Source organism: Etheostoma cragini, chromosome 8, assembly GCF_013103735.1.
Source record: "Etheostoma cragini isolate CJK2018 chromosome 8, CSU_Ecrag_1.0, whole genome shotgun sequence".
Classification (NCBI taxonomy): domain Eukaryota; kingdom Metazoa; phylum Chordata; class Actinopteri; order Perciformes; family Percidae; genus Etheostoma; species Etheostoma cragini.
Genome location: NC_048414.1, coordinates 27,120,974 through 27,135,337, shown reverse-complemented (window position 1 = coordinate 27,135,337; position 14,364 = coordinate 27,120,974). Strand labels below are relative to the sequence as shown.

Genomic DNA, 14,364 nt, shown 5'->3' with positions numbered 1-14,364 from the left:
ACACACACACACACACACACACACACACACACACACACACAAACACACACACACTTTCTCACTCACACCCTTGATTTGTCTCTGGGCAGAAGTATGTGCGTATCTATCACTGGATTTTCTGCACTGAGCACGTCAGAGGGTCCCTGCAAAAGATCTTAAAGTATTTTCAGAGCCGGTGTTCACCCACCTGCCAGACTGCTACTCTTTGTCCCACAAAGCACGTACAAACTAGGGCTGGGGATCTCTAGGGTACCACACAATTACATAAGAGTCTCTCTGCATCTTGATGCATCTAAGTACTTATTCTAACTGTATGACCACATAACATAATTGTTAATAATTATCATAAAAGTGTCAGATGAACTGACTTTACTTCCGTTACAGGGATTAAATCACAAAGCCAAATCTGATTTAACTTTGTACTCAGATAAGGTGTCAATACCAATCCATGGCAGTACTTTTTAGAAATATTCAGTGCATGAAACTGGTTAGGATGTTCCCTTCTACACATCATTTCTTTTCTTTAAGTGGACACAAGTTAATGCAATCTCCTTATTTCATAATTATATTGTAAGATTTAAAAAAATGTAGTGGTCCGTGGTGGATTTACCTAAGTATGAGGGATTCACAGGATAACAGTGCATTCATGTAATCCAATGCAATTTCGTCCAATTGTTAACAGCCTTGCTGTTTACTGTTGACTGTCTTTACATCAAAGCAGAGCTGTATTTAGTTAATGCTAATGCAAACGGAACATCTTTTTCCTTTTTTTAACTGCTTCAAATTAAAAGCATTAAACTGGTGAAACACTGCTTTCATTGTGAAGCAGCCACCGTAAATGCAATGTGGTTACCAAAAAGGCGTCTACAAAAAAAAGGAAAATCCCAAAAGGCAACTTTGTCTCGGTCGACGTGTGGTTTTGGCTGAGCATATTGTTAAAATGTAAATTAAATGTGGTTAGGCAAAAACATCTATTAGCAGAATGGCCCTTAAAGCCGCCTACACACGGTAAAACCGCGACGTAGGGCGCAGAGCAGAGATGCAAAGCGCAGAGCAGGAATATGTCATCATTGCTTCTGGAATTGGTTGTGCCTTGAAAGGTCAGCGGCAACAAGGTCAAAGTAGATATAATTTGAACTTTGAACACAGCGCTTGGCGGCAAATCCTGAGCGCTCCGCTACGCCAAGTTGGGCGGTACCGCGCTCCTTATTGAAAAACAACGGAACAGCCAGGGCACAGTGGTTTTACCGTGGATCATGTGTAGGCAGACTCCAATATTTGCACACAAAATCTAATCTTATGGCGGAACATACACAGTAAAAGTATAAAGAAGCTGCCAGTCAGAGGCGAGTTAGTGATTATTTCCCCAGCCCCGAGGGTTGGAGTAAACCTCCAATTCCGATTTAAGAGCTGAATCAATAACCACACAGTAAGCAGTTAATTTCCCCATGAACACATATACATGTATGCACACTAAAGCCTGACAGAGTATTTTTAAGGCTGATACCGATACAAATATTTGGTTATTTTAAAATCCGATATGCGGATATATAGGCCGATATACTGTCTATTTAAAAAATAAAAACAGAAACGCATTACAAAAGATAAACACATTTCCCTAACATTAGTTATTTGTAGTTATTTATGAGTTCTCAATAAAATAATATGATAATAATTTGTTTAATTGTCACAACAGAACAGAGGAACATGAAAATATATTTAAGATCTGGTAAATGTGTAAAAATACAAACTTAAGATATGAAACTTAAAGTCCTTAAACAAAAACACATTAATAAAAAAAAATAATAATCAGTGTTTCCAACAGAGACATTGTAGAGCGACCTCTGGTGGACAAACTATGTAACGCCAACGCTCATAACATGGTCGATAGTCCGTTTTTTAATATGAATTGAACAGAATCATTTTTTTGTCATTATAAATGATTCTGATGATTCGATATTTAAATATATATATATATATATGTATAGGCCTATATATATATATATATATATATATATATATATATATATACTGTACATATTTTTAAATCCTTCATTATGAATGCCGATAGCGATAGATCTGGAAATGCTCAATATTACCAATATAAAGAATATATATACACATTGTATTTTTATATATATATTTCGGTTGGGTTCTAGTGCACACAAAATATATTCTTTAAACATTGTCCAAATTATTGTTTTGTCTCCGTCATGTGTACCATAGGCCGTTAATATGAATGACATGGAAACACGCACAACCATACACTGCTGCAAGCCAAAGCTGTCCGAGTTATTTGGCTGTTGCTGAGCTGCGGAGGAGATGTCACTGTAATTGGAGGGAGGGCCTGGGTCATGACCCTAAACAAACCCACAGCAGGATGCTATTGGTTAGTGTTCCTCCTCTCACTGCCACTTATGTCTTTTACAGAGACGGGGCGATTTTACTCTTTCTCCCAGCTGTTACTTTGCTAAATGCTTTTCAGGCTCTCATTTCATCTCAACAATTTGACTTCCTAACCGGACTGTTTAATTTACTTTTTCATTGTTTTATCTTTCATCTTGCTATTGAATCATTCTTACCTCACTGCTTCTCTGAGAGAACAACAAGTCCAGTTTTGTCTATATTTTTGGTATTGACCCTCTACATGCCTTCAGCTTCCCTTCTGTCACTTTTCTGTTCCTGGAATGGTTTTGCACCAGAAGGTCTGGACGGAGGAATAACAAGGCAGAGTTGTGTGTGTGTGTGTGTGTGTGCGTGCACTTGTGTGCGCGTATGTCTGTGTGTGTGTGTGTGTGTGTCTGTCTGTCTGTCTGACTGACTGACTGACTGACTTACTGAGATAAAGTGAGAGTAAATCTGTGGCCCACCCAGGGGCCTGGCAGCCGGAGCTGTTTACAGTCATCAGGCTAGTCATCATCTCTTCTCCTCTTCCAATCGTCTTTCCTGCCTCTCCCAGTTTTCTTGAACAATTTCTTCTCTGTGATTGCAGATTAAAAACACCCATAGATTATGCACTATTGGCCTAAGAAACTATATAGTAGAGTGCCACAATATGAGCACAGGATTCTCTGTAGGTGTGGGTATCTGACCTAAGATCAACAGTGGGACTGTGTTGGAGTGACTAATAAAGTTGATCTCTGTAGTTTTTTTAAGGCATTTTCAGATTTGGCCTGAATACTTAAGTGCAAACCTAGGTTTCCGTCTTTTAGCCTTTCTGAGTGGAGAGCCGTGACAGTGGGTTTTGTTAGTTTACATGACGCAAGACCACCTTATAAGACTGCACTAGGCTTGGGCAATCTCTAATATTTTCAAATCATCCAAGCATTTGAAGAGATTAAAGTCCAACCGATAAAGGATTTTTAAGATACAAATATTTGGTTATTTATCTGATATGCAGATATATATCAAAAACAAAATCAGTGTTTCCAACAGGGACGTTGTAGAGCGTACTCTTGTGGACAGAATATGCAACGCCAACACTCATGACATGGTTGACCGTCCGTTTTTCGATCCGTTATAGATCGGGAAATGCCTAATATCCGCCGATAATATCGGTCAGGCTTAACAAGAGATCAGCGTTATGTTACATTGAACACATAACTGGACATAGAATAGTATGCAAATACTTTATGGCTTTCGCTTCCATCATTGAAACCGGCCACACCGGCTTGGCAGTCCTGCCTTCTGATTGGCTGACGAGCAGACTTGCTTCTGTTTTGATAGCGTCTTGCTTCGGTACCTTGACAGTTATTTTTGTCTTTTCTTCATTACGGCAGCTAATTATCCACTTTATATTTTAACCCATGGTTCCACTAGTCTACTCAAGCACTAATAGGGATCTTCTTCTAGCTAATCCCACTGTTATTTACACGGTGATCACTCTGTTTGCTACTTTAGTTTAGCAGTTAGCGGTGGCTTCTCTCACTCTCCAGCTCTCGGTTGATCAGCGTGTCAAATGTTTAGCTGTTCCTCTGCTTCCTAATGTGATAATTATGTTTTTATCTGTAGTTATAGGAGGCAAAGCTCAGCACCATGGAAACTTGATCGTTAACTGCTTTATTTTAGCCCCCAGTTAAGTTAATGGGTGCGGGCTGACCTAATGTAATGTTAGCTCCAGTCCCCTGGCAGCAGCCCAGAAGCCAGGGGGGCTGGGTGATTGTCCAAAAAAAGCACATCCCACTAGATGTCAGATGCATGGAAAAAAGAATGCAAAGTCCTTTGTTATAAACGTTAAGGATTTAAAATTCACTGATTAGCGTGGCTCAGCGGGCAGACTTACCTCTCCACAAGAAACAGTAGGGCGCAGATTCTAGATATTCTAGTTCTAAAAGTAAGTTAGTTAAAATCAGCACTTTTGTTGATGTTTTCTATCACTGTTTTGAACTTTTTATTGCTTTTTTGTGCCTTTTTTCAACACTTTTGACGCTTTTTTCAATGTTTGCTTATTTATGAGGTTTTCAACAGTACGTAACACTAACTTATTAACTTTAGTTCTACAGTCATTTTTTGGAATTTATGGTCAATAAACATATTTATATTTATTATATTTAAATACCTAATGTTTGAGTTAGAAAAACAGAAATTTAGGAATTATTTAGACTAAAATTTAAGAAATGTATGTTGATGGATAATTACAGACTGGAATATGTCAACTTTTACTCAAAACCACTTCAATCTTTTTTTCAAATACTATAAAATTGAACAAGGCACCCCAAAATGAATGAAAGTAGAGCTTGTACTTGCTAAAGAGCGTTGTGTGGAATCAATCATGTTATTTTAGGTAGTGAAAAAGAACATTGATATAGGAAAACGGGTCAGTTTGACCCAAGGACAACATGAGGGTTAACATACAGTATGTTCACCGATTATTACTTCAATCGGCGATATGCGACCTGATCGGCAATCGGCACAAGCCTAGACTGTACTAAGCTTTCGCACTTCACCAAACATACCAAAAGTCTTGGTAAAAACTTTCCTGGGTCAGGGAAGACCTCTTCAACGGGCTGTGAAAAACATCCTTTTAGTTCTGTTGGTTTGAAAGAAACAGCCCCAAACACATTTCATGAACATGTTGTCCATTGTTTGGTCCTTTCTTCGTATGACTTTATTGGTACAAGGAGATGGATGTTGACATTGGATAGCCAGCAGTTACTCATGCTTGGAAAGGCTAGTATAACAAAGTGAACCAAGGGCAAACCACAGCCTGTACTGATCACTGTAGTCAGCTAATTCCTTTGTATCTGGTATGAAGACCAGAGATTATTGCAAAAAGTGCAGGAAAGTCCACAATGCTTAGTTCAACCAACTAAAGAAACTGGAATCAAATTTCTCACCCCCCCCCCCCCCCCCCCCCCACACACACACACACACACACACACACACACACACACACACTCCTTGGCTTCCAAAATGTGTAACCTTGCAGGATGACAGGTTGCCAAAACTCTGTCCAATAAAAAAGCTGCTTGTGAGTCCATCTGATTTTCGTTTACAAGCCCCGGTTCACTTGTAATTGGGCTGTGTGAACTTAAATGAACCGAAAAGAAAAGTGCAACGTTTTCATCTGTGGTAAAGACCAAAGAAAACAAAGGTGTGATCACACCTTTAAAAGCCACAGTCTGTGTGTGTGTGGGTGTGTGTGTGGCTGTTAAAGCCCGTTTGGAAAAGAGTGTAGTAAATGCTCCTCCCTCAAAGTTAAATTGCCCTTGAGCAAGGCATCTAAATCCTCCAACTGGTCAAATCGTTGCTGGCCAACAGAAACAAAATGGTGGCTCTTATAATCAGCAACTCACAGCTTTAGGTGTCGATGTGGACAACTGCACGCGTTGCCAAAAAAAGAGCATGATGCATGCTGCAGCCAACACACACACACCTACTACTACTACTACTACTACTACTACTCAAGTTGTCTCTGAGCTTTGCCAGGGTTTACCCCACCACATCACCACACTGCCACCGCAGCCGCATGGGCCATAGCCTCATGAGATTTCTCACCGCGTCGTCAACACTTCTCCGTTCCAGTGTGCGGCCCGGATTTGGCCGTACTCTAATGGCAACCGCCAACATCTGGTTGATTTGTTTCGACTGCTTTATGAATGGCTCTATCTTCTGATGCCTTCTGGACTGTCCCTCATCAATAAAAGGGATATGTAGTTTGTCTGACAGTCTGACTGCCTTCTGTGAATGGCTGAGTTTCACATTTCCAGACCACTTAAGGACTTTTCTGTCTCTGTGACCGCGGTTAGAGCTCCTCTGTTCTTTAATTTGGTCAGTTGCCGTCATTTATGAAGTCAGAGCCCTCGGCCCCCCACTCTTCAGTCACATCTTATTTAGCTCCACAATAACTCTAGGTGCTTGAGGTTTCGAGAGAGTACAAAAGAGAGGCTGATTTCAGGTTGTAAAAGGGTGGTTAGAAAGTTTTGTTCTGATGGATTCCATTTTTAAGTCGTCTACATTATTTGAATGGAAGTCACCATTAGACCTCAAGAGTAGTTTTACGGCTGTTAAACAGTCTTCAAAGTAATAAAATGTTGCTCCAAACTGATTTCATTCCAGAGCACATAAAATCGGATACCATGGAGGCTGTCCTGTGGATTGAGGAAATTGGAAAATGAAGTCAAACTTACTACAATCATCTTCAAAAGCCTCTTTTTTTTGTTTTTGATTAAAGGTCAGATTTGTAGCATAGTTGTTTCTCTGTGCTTACTGTGCAGCCCATTCAGAGGCATTTAAATGCTGATGTGCTGATCAGTCACATGGCGTTGTCTGGTCCTGGTCCAGTCTGGTCCAGTCATGTCCTGTATGCTTTAACTCTCCGAGCAGCAGGTTGAATCAGCCTTTTGTGTCCCCAGTTCCCTGCTGTGCCATAATGTTCTATTCTGCTCCAGGTCGGAAAAGCACTGTGTTCCGCCACCTTCCTGTTTTTATCAAAGACATTTCAACACATGACGCCAGAACAACTTTGGCTTTCATATTTCATACTTAAATCTAAGCTTATGAATAATAAAAGAGTCACCCCCTTCACATTTTCCCTGTATTGATTTCACATGCGTTCCAAGGTTGCTGGGACACACATTTGTCAAGTTTTACAACATTCTGCTATTTTATTTTCTTCCCTTAAATTTGAAATTGTTATACAAAAACACACACCAGGATACCCCCACCCCAAATTACAGATATCTTTATGCTACAGATCGGAAAGCCAAGGTCAATCAGAATACAGTTGTCCATGTGTGTGTCTTTCGGTCTCTCACCTGGTCTTCTCTCTTTTCACTCTCCTCTTTCCCTCCTTCTCTCTTGGGCTGCAAACAGGATTACTTAGTGTTTGTGTAAGACTCTGTTGTATCCACACAAGCACGCACGCACGCACACACACACACACAACCACGTTTGGTGTAGGGACATTTGTCAGTCCCTCCGGGATTTTGCAGCCTTCTTTTCGAGATTGTTGCGGCTCGAAATGCCTGATTTTGCGGGAGCTTTTGTAAAAAAAATAGTGATCAAAGTTACTGTGTCTTTTTGTATGTTTGTGGGAGACAGAGTAAGTTGCAAAAACAGTTGTGATTTTTTTTTTTTTGGTATAGTTCTTAAAAAAATAAATAGAACTTGGTTTGGGGAGAATAAAATTACTCTGGGCTGAGTTTTCTCCGTTTCTCAGTTTTCTCAGGATGCTGCAAATGTTGGTATAATATGAAAATGACTGGTGGATTTAACACATAAATTAACAATTTATTTCAAACTAATTAATTTTTTAATTTCAAACATAGTTTTCAGTGGCATGTTGAGCTCTACGTTGTTGGTTAATTTCCTAACCTTGCCTGGGACACACATTCATTCAGTTTGATAAAGGACTCATTGGACTTAAATGTATCATTAGACTTAAAATAACAAGCCTAGCTATCTTCAATTTAGGTCATCCTGTACGTGTCATCTCTGGTTTTTCCTGCGTGCGTGAGTGTGTGCGTGCGCACGCTTGTGTGCCAGTTGCAGGAGGAATTCAGCAGCCCCACTTGCTGCAGAGAGCCGTTCTTACCCCCTGCTTGGTTACAAACTGTCGCAAAGTTTAGCACGTGGGACTACTGGGATTGGTTAAAGTAGCTGGAAACTCCGGGTATTGATCAAATTTGTGGAAAGGTTAGAGTGAGTTGTCAAAATCGCGGGTCCACCAGAGTTACTGGGTCTGGTAGAATTTGCGGGGATCGGCGACGTCGCGAAAACCCGATACGGAGGAATTTGTGCCCTCAAGGCAACCCCTACAGGCAAGCAGCACATACCAAGATACACACAAACCATTTTCTGAATGTAACTGCTGTGAAAATAATACGGGCACACCAGCTGTCCCTAATTTGACAGATGTCCCAAATCAACTGGTCAAAAGTCTTGACAGTGGTCCCCGCATGACACAGCGCAGACCTAAATACACACTTCCTGAAACAGAGCAAGACATTAAATTAGAGCTTAATAAGGAAACATACACATACACACAGATGGGGAAAGTGGGATGGGTTGGTAGTGAGTCGATGACAACATTTTGCCTTAACACCCCCCCCCCCCCCCCCCCCCCCCCCCCCCCCCCCCCCGTTCCCCCCATGTTTCTCCTTTTCCCATTGAAAGGAAAACGGTGGGTGTAATGGGTTGTTTATGTGCGTAAGAGGAGCATGTTAGCATCACTAGCAGTGTTGGGCCTCGTCCCAATATTCCTGAAAGGCAGATTGATTCAATTGGGAGCACGGTGAAGATGACGGCAGAGCGAGGAAACATATCCACTCCTACAATCTGTCGTGTAAGATGCATAGTAAGTAAAAGAAAGAAAACCCTTGTGCATAATGCCTGACCGTCTCGCTCCACTTTTGTCCTTTTTGGCCAGGCCCTCAGTCCCTCATACACAAACTCTACACCTCTCTCTCACACACAATTACACAAGTAGAGAGAGGCAGACAGACACACAGCATGTAGTTCTGAGCACAAAAAGTCCGAGGGGACGTGGGATTTGCCTCTGCTTAGGTGCGATGTATATATTTCAAGCAAAAATAAGAAGGCTGTCTGCCAGCACTCTCTCACTGCTGACACATTGTTTAATGAGTCGCAGCGCTTTGTTATTTTCAACCTCAGGGCTTTGTTGTTTTTGTGAATCGTGCTCTCTGAGGCCGGTATTAATCTTCGCTATGTGTATACACAGGGTGTCCGGTGCTGCGCCGTAGAACTATTAATTGCCATGCGACAAGGTTTGGTTTAAGTCAGGCGAAGTCTTGTTTGGCTCTCTGCTTCATTGTTTCCCTCCGTTGCCAGGTCTGGTGTTTATAGCACTGTGGTAGACCCCTTCCTCAGTTACCCCTACTTTCCTCCAGTCACATCGTCTACACCCATCTTTCTCCCTGCTGCCTCCTTCTCCTTCTCCTGCAGCAAACGTCCCTTGGCCTGGACCACTATTTATGTTCTGGATTACGCGTTCCTCGATGGCAGTGTGGACGAGTACAGAGAGACACAGAGGACCTTGGCAGGCCAGTCGGTTTCCAGGTGCTTCTTTGTTGTTTGGCAGCTTGGGTCTGACTAAGCCCTCTCCTCCTCACTGGGTCTGCACTCTTGTCTCTCATCCTGCATTTCTGCACTCACTAGAAAGCCTCCTGCAGTTTGCAATACAGGCGTTGCCGCAAGACAGGAACACAAAACCAGGGTGGTTTTTCTTTTGATTGAAGGTTGTGCATGTTTTGCTCTAGCTGCTCCTCAAAGCTGGTATCTGAGACCCAAATGGCCAGGTTTTAGAGAGTAACATGAATTCAAGTCTGTGTTAAGTATCATACCAAAATAGTACTTTCCATAGTAGTTGTGTTATGGATGGCTGTTTGTCGTTAGATGCCTGGTCACGCCAGTATTGTCAGGCTGGACATATAAGGCTTGATTGTAGTTCACACACATAAAGACTGGGTTGTAGTTATTATTTTATTGCAATGACCTCCTGATCCAGCTGGTCTCTCCCACCAGGGTGTCTTGTTTTCCCCTGAAATCCTCTAATTAGGATTAGTCAGTAACTAAGAAATGCTCGTGGAAGGTGACCTGTGGTCTCCCCTACAAATAAAAGAAAATAGACAGTGGCTTATTAGGGCTCATTGTTTCTAGCTTTTATAGAAAAAAACTCGCTGTTTTTTTTTTTTAAACAACATATTACAAAATTCTAGATTGGAATTTAAACTAAAAATACTTTTTGCAGCATTAGCATTGCGTTGTTTAACTATTTCTTGTTGTATTTTAATCTACTTTAAGGGACTCCGGCACATGATCAGCAGCTCATTTGCATGTTCTCCCCATTACGTCACATCACATAACTTTGTGTTATTAGAGGCATATTCTATGCTGTCATTTTGGCATAAAGCCTCCGCTATTAACAGCGTCCTCTGGCAGCAGCAAACACTACAAACGTTGGATGCACATAAAACTGGTGACAAAGTCAAAAGATCTGTTGTCTGTTTTGGAGCGTATACGCGTAATGTATTTATGGAAGTACGGAGCATCTCGCAACTTGTTTGTGTTTTAAAAAGTGTATCCTGTCCTTATTAGTCTTTATTTTGGGGTTTTACTACGGATGCTGTTATGGTCTTACCTGGTCGTAACAGCCCATAACAAAACACGTGCACTTGAGCACACACATTTACACATGCACAAGCCTAAGCATACAATAATGATACCCAAGGTACGGACTAGACAAGGCCAGCTCCACTCTGGATCTTCGGCTGAGTGAGCTCCATGTTGTCTCACCCTTTGGGAATTAAACCATGCTATGTGGTAATTATATGCATGTTTCTCTTGGTATTTTGGGGGTTGGAGACAGACAAAGTAACATTCACATCAGAGCCAGACCATTCCCTAACGCCTACACAATGACCCCAAACAAAATATTTCACATTTTTAAACAGAATAGTTGATTGACAATTGTGTTCATGGAAGCAATTCATTTTATAGTCGTCTGCCTCCATTTAAAATAATTTAGAAGTCTGAGTCACGTAAGGACATTTGACTATTTGTCATAATGCATTGCAAGCTGTTGTTTGGTGTAAACTACAATGTTAGGGATCATTATTTACTTTGGGAACATTTGTTAGGATTAGCAGTTTAGACAAAAATCCAAACACAGAGATAAAAATGACATTGAAGTGTGTTTCATCATCAAAAGTTATGAACCGGCTTCATATGAAGTTCAGTCATTTGAGGACAGCGATGTTTTGGCTCCAGCTGATACTGATAACAGTAGATTTGTGTTGCCAGGTGTCCACGGGTGAGGCTGAAGGGATAGGCTATGGATATGTGTGCATGCCTGCACCCACTGACCTGTTACGTGTTCTGTGCGTCGGCGTGCAGGCATGCATGTGTGTGTGCTGTACTGTACTCTACGGCGGCCTCACAGATTACGGTTGGGCCAGCGATGCATTAGCCATGGCCAGAGATGGGTTGGTATGGAATAAATAATGGATACCATCCTTTCCCTCTGAATAAATCAAGACCAGAGAGATGAGAGATTAAATGTGAGAGAGAGTTTGAGAGAAATTGAACGCCAGAGAGAAAGAGAGCTTTTGTGTAACTGGAAGAGGAATATAGAGGGAGAAACCTTGTCCTGAATTCCAAATCAGCATCTCGCTTCTCTCTGCAAAGAAAAGGGAAATGCAGTTAGACACTGCAGTTTGTGAAAGGATTTTAAGTAGAAAATAAACAAATTCCTCTTATTACTAGGTATTGACATGATGCTTTCTTAGCCTATGTTGTTCTCTTTTTTTGCATCCCAGTCCCAGGGCCAGACGTTCACCTTCCCTGACATCTTCCCCGAAAAGGAGCGGATGCCGGCGGAGGGCTCCATGGAAGAGATGCAGGAGAAGTTCATGGAGGACGAAAGGCAGAGGCAGAAACTCGACCCCAGGAGAGGAGGGGTCACGGAGTGGTTCGGACTCTAAGACAGCCCACTGACCGGGACCTCTGTGCTCATATGGTGTGGCGTAGGTGTTTCATTGGGAGCATGATGCACTGATTTACAACGCAACTGTTGTGATGTCACTTCTATTTCTGTAAGAAATACTTACTAGTAAAGCAGAATGTGTGTGGGAGACTGGCAACATGTGTTTGGTTTGTGTGTGTCTACGCGAGTGCTTTTGTGTGTGTGTGTGTGTGTGTGTGTGTTGTGAAAGAGAGAGAGAGTGAGTTTGCGCAGCTAGAGTCCAATAACCCAAGCCAGAACAGAATCACAGGAGGAGGAGAGCGGCTCTTTCAGGAAACCAGTCCACCGTGCAGAGTCTCCATCACCTCAGATGACCTCCTCTCCTTCCTCCTCCCACACTTCCTGTTCCACCTCTTTCTCCTTTTACCCCTCCTCTTTGGCACCAGTACCTCTGCACCTCTTCCTCCTTTGAATCCTTCCTCAGGAGTTTCCTTTCCTTCTCGCCTGTCCCCTCTGCTGTCCCTTTTTCTCCTTGCCCCTCCCCTCCCCTCCTCTTCCTCAGCCACTGGAGAAGGGTATATTGTGGCATCCCTAGTTGCTCTGACTCTCAGCCAGTTGGATCCGACTACCTGGACAACCCACATCCTTTCCTCTTTTATAGGCTTGCCTTGGATTAATTGACCACTTTAGGTAAACATAAATTGAGATGTTGTTTCAGCAAAGCAACAACATGGAATTTGCTGAAGTGTTTTATTATTTTGTGGTAACACGTCTTGCCATAACTGAGAAAAGATTGTACCCGGTGTTTGTTTGTGTTTGCCTAGCGTGCGGGACTTGCCAGTGAATCTGTCTTATTGTAAGTGCTGTTGGAATAAGAACTAATAAACGGTCATCAAAAGTGCTCTGCTAACTTTTTCTTGTATTCTCCTCGCCTCATAATAAGGCCCATTAAGGGGAGGGTCCTCTCCTGGGCTCGCTCAGACCCTCCATTATGCTGAGAGTCCAAGGTTGCAGTAAGTGTCCCCCAGCCGTGACCACTAATGCTGGCTGGCTAGTACAGAGGTCCAGTCCCTGACCTTACCCAGCCAACTCAGCTATTACTAAGGAGAATGTCAATATTGATCCTGTTGGCCCATTGTCTGCTGCCTGGAACCGCTCCCCCCCTGCATTGCTATAAAGCAATCTGATTTGGAACAAAACAAGCCTCCCGTTACACAGCCACTCAATTTCTTTTCTGTCTGCCTCACTCTCGCTTTTTATTTTCTTCATTCTCTCTCTCCGTTTCCCAGTCCGGACCTCCAGAGAAACAGCTGCTTAACCAACAGAGAGACTAAATAGAGAGAGAACAGAGAACCAAATTCCTGTTCTTGCTCTCCTCCTCGCCTGAACTGACCCCACGTGAAAGTTGAGAAATTAAGTTCTGGTGTTTGCCAAGCAACAATCTGTCCCTGCTCTCCTTTTGTTTCTTTTACCAGGGGTACCCTGTGCCTTCTAAAGTCAGGTACACACACTTGTGCATACATACTGTAAACGGTCCTTGAGGTGCTGATACTATTACTCTGTTTAAGAAGTGTCTTATTTATAAAGCAGGTCAAGGTGCTATATAAATACTGTAAAAGTATCAAAAGGCTTAATGCACACAGCCAGTATTCAGAATCTAACGCATGGTTGAGATGTCACAACTATGCTATATGTAGGTAGAAAGTATAGTCAGTATAGTTTCAGGGAGAATGCAGCAGCTATTTTCTGAACATTAAAGCATTTTAAAATGTTCTAGTAGAATAGTATGGACCTTAAAACAAAAAATTATATATGAGACCTCTACGGCCTGCTGACACAGGGGATTATGTTATATTAATGTTACATTTTGGAAACAATGGATACTGCTAGTTCACAGACAGACTTTGAGAGACGTGTGGTTAATGAGCTCATGTCTTGCTCACGCAGATAAATATCTCTGTCATTTTAGCTCTTTATAGACAACAACTAATAAAAATAAAAACATCCGACGGTTTAAAGAAGCCGCAGACAGATTGAGACACCCAATGTGACATTATATATATATATTTTACATATTTTTACTGAAAAATCTAATCTAGCATGTTATTCTAATCAATATCACTGTTAAATGAGCTACAGATAACATCTGTGCAAGACCTGCCAAAATTGCGTAGTGTTTGGATCTGAATAAAACGAATGGTTGTTTCTCTTTCAGTTTAGTTGAACTTTATGTATAGTATCAAATCATAACAAGAGTTATCTTAAGAATTTTTTACAGATATAATATAACTTACAAAGATCCAACAATTCCCCCAAGACCAAGCATTTAGTGCGACAGTGGCAAAAAAAACCCTCAACATTTACATTAAAAACCTCAGGTGGGATAAAAGCTAAATCAAATTCCATAAATTGGGGACATAATCAGTTTATAAGTTGGGGGG

General features: G+C 41.7%; 1 protein-coding gene and 1 long non-coding RNA gene across 2 annotated transcripts in view; both read left to right on the top strand.

The window, feature by feature from the left end:
* mrpl23 (mitochondrial ribosomal protein L23) overlaps positions 1 to 12,132 on the top strand; it is a 40,451-nt gene extending 28,319 nt beyond the window's left edge. Inside the window, exon 5 of the mRNA XM_034879218.1 lies at positions 11,778 to 12,132. Within this exon, the coding sequence (XP_034735109.1) occupies positions 11,778 to 11,942 (165 nt within the window). The 3' untranslated portion in view covers positions 11,943 to 12,132. The remainder of the gene's footprint in view (positions 1 to 11,777) is intronic.
* A 17-nt stretch (positions 12,133 to 12,149) lies between these two features.
* Positions 12,150 to 12,824, top strand: LOC117949170. The gene is made up of 2 exons (XR_004657638.1): positions 12,150 to 12,201; positions 12,279 to 12,824. It is a non-coding gene; the product is annotated as an uncharacterized LOC117949170 (long non-coding RNA).
* The last annotated feature ends 1,540 nt before the right edge of the window (positions 12,825 to 14,364 follow it).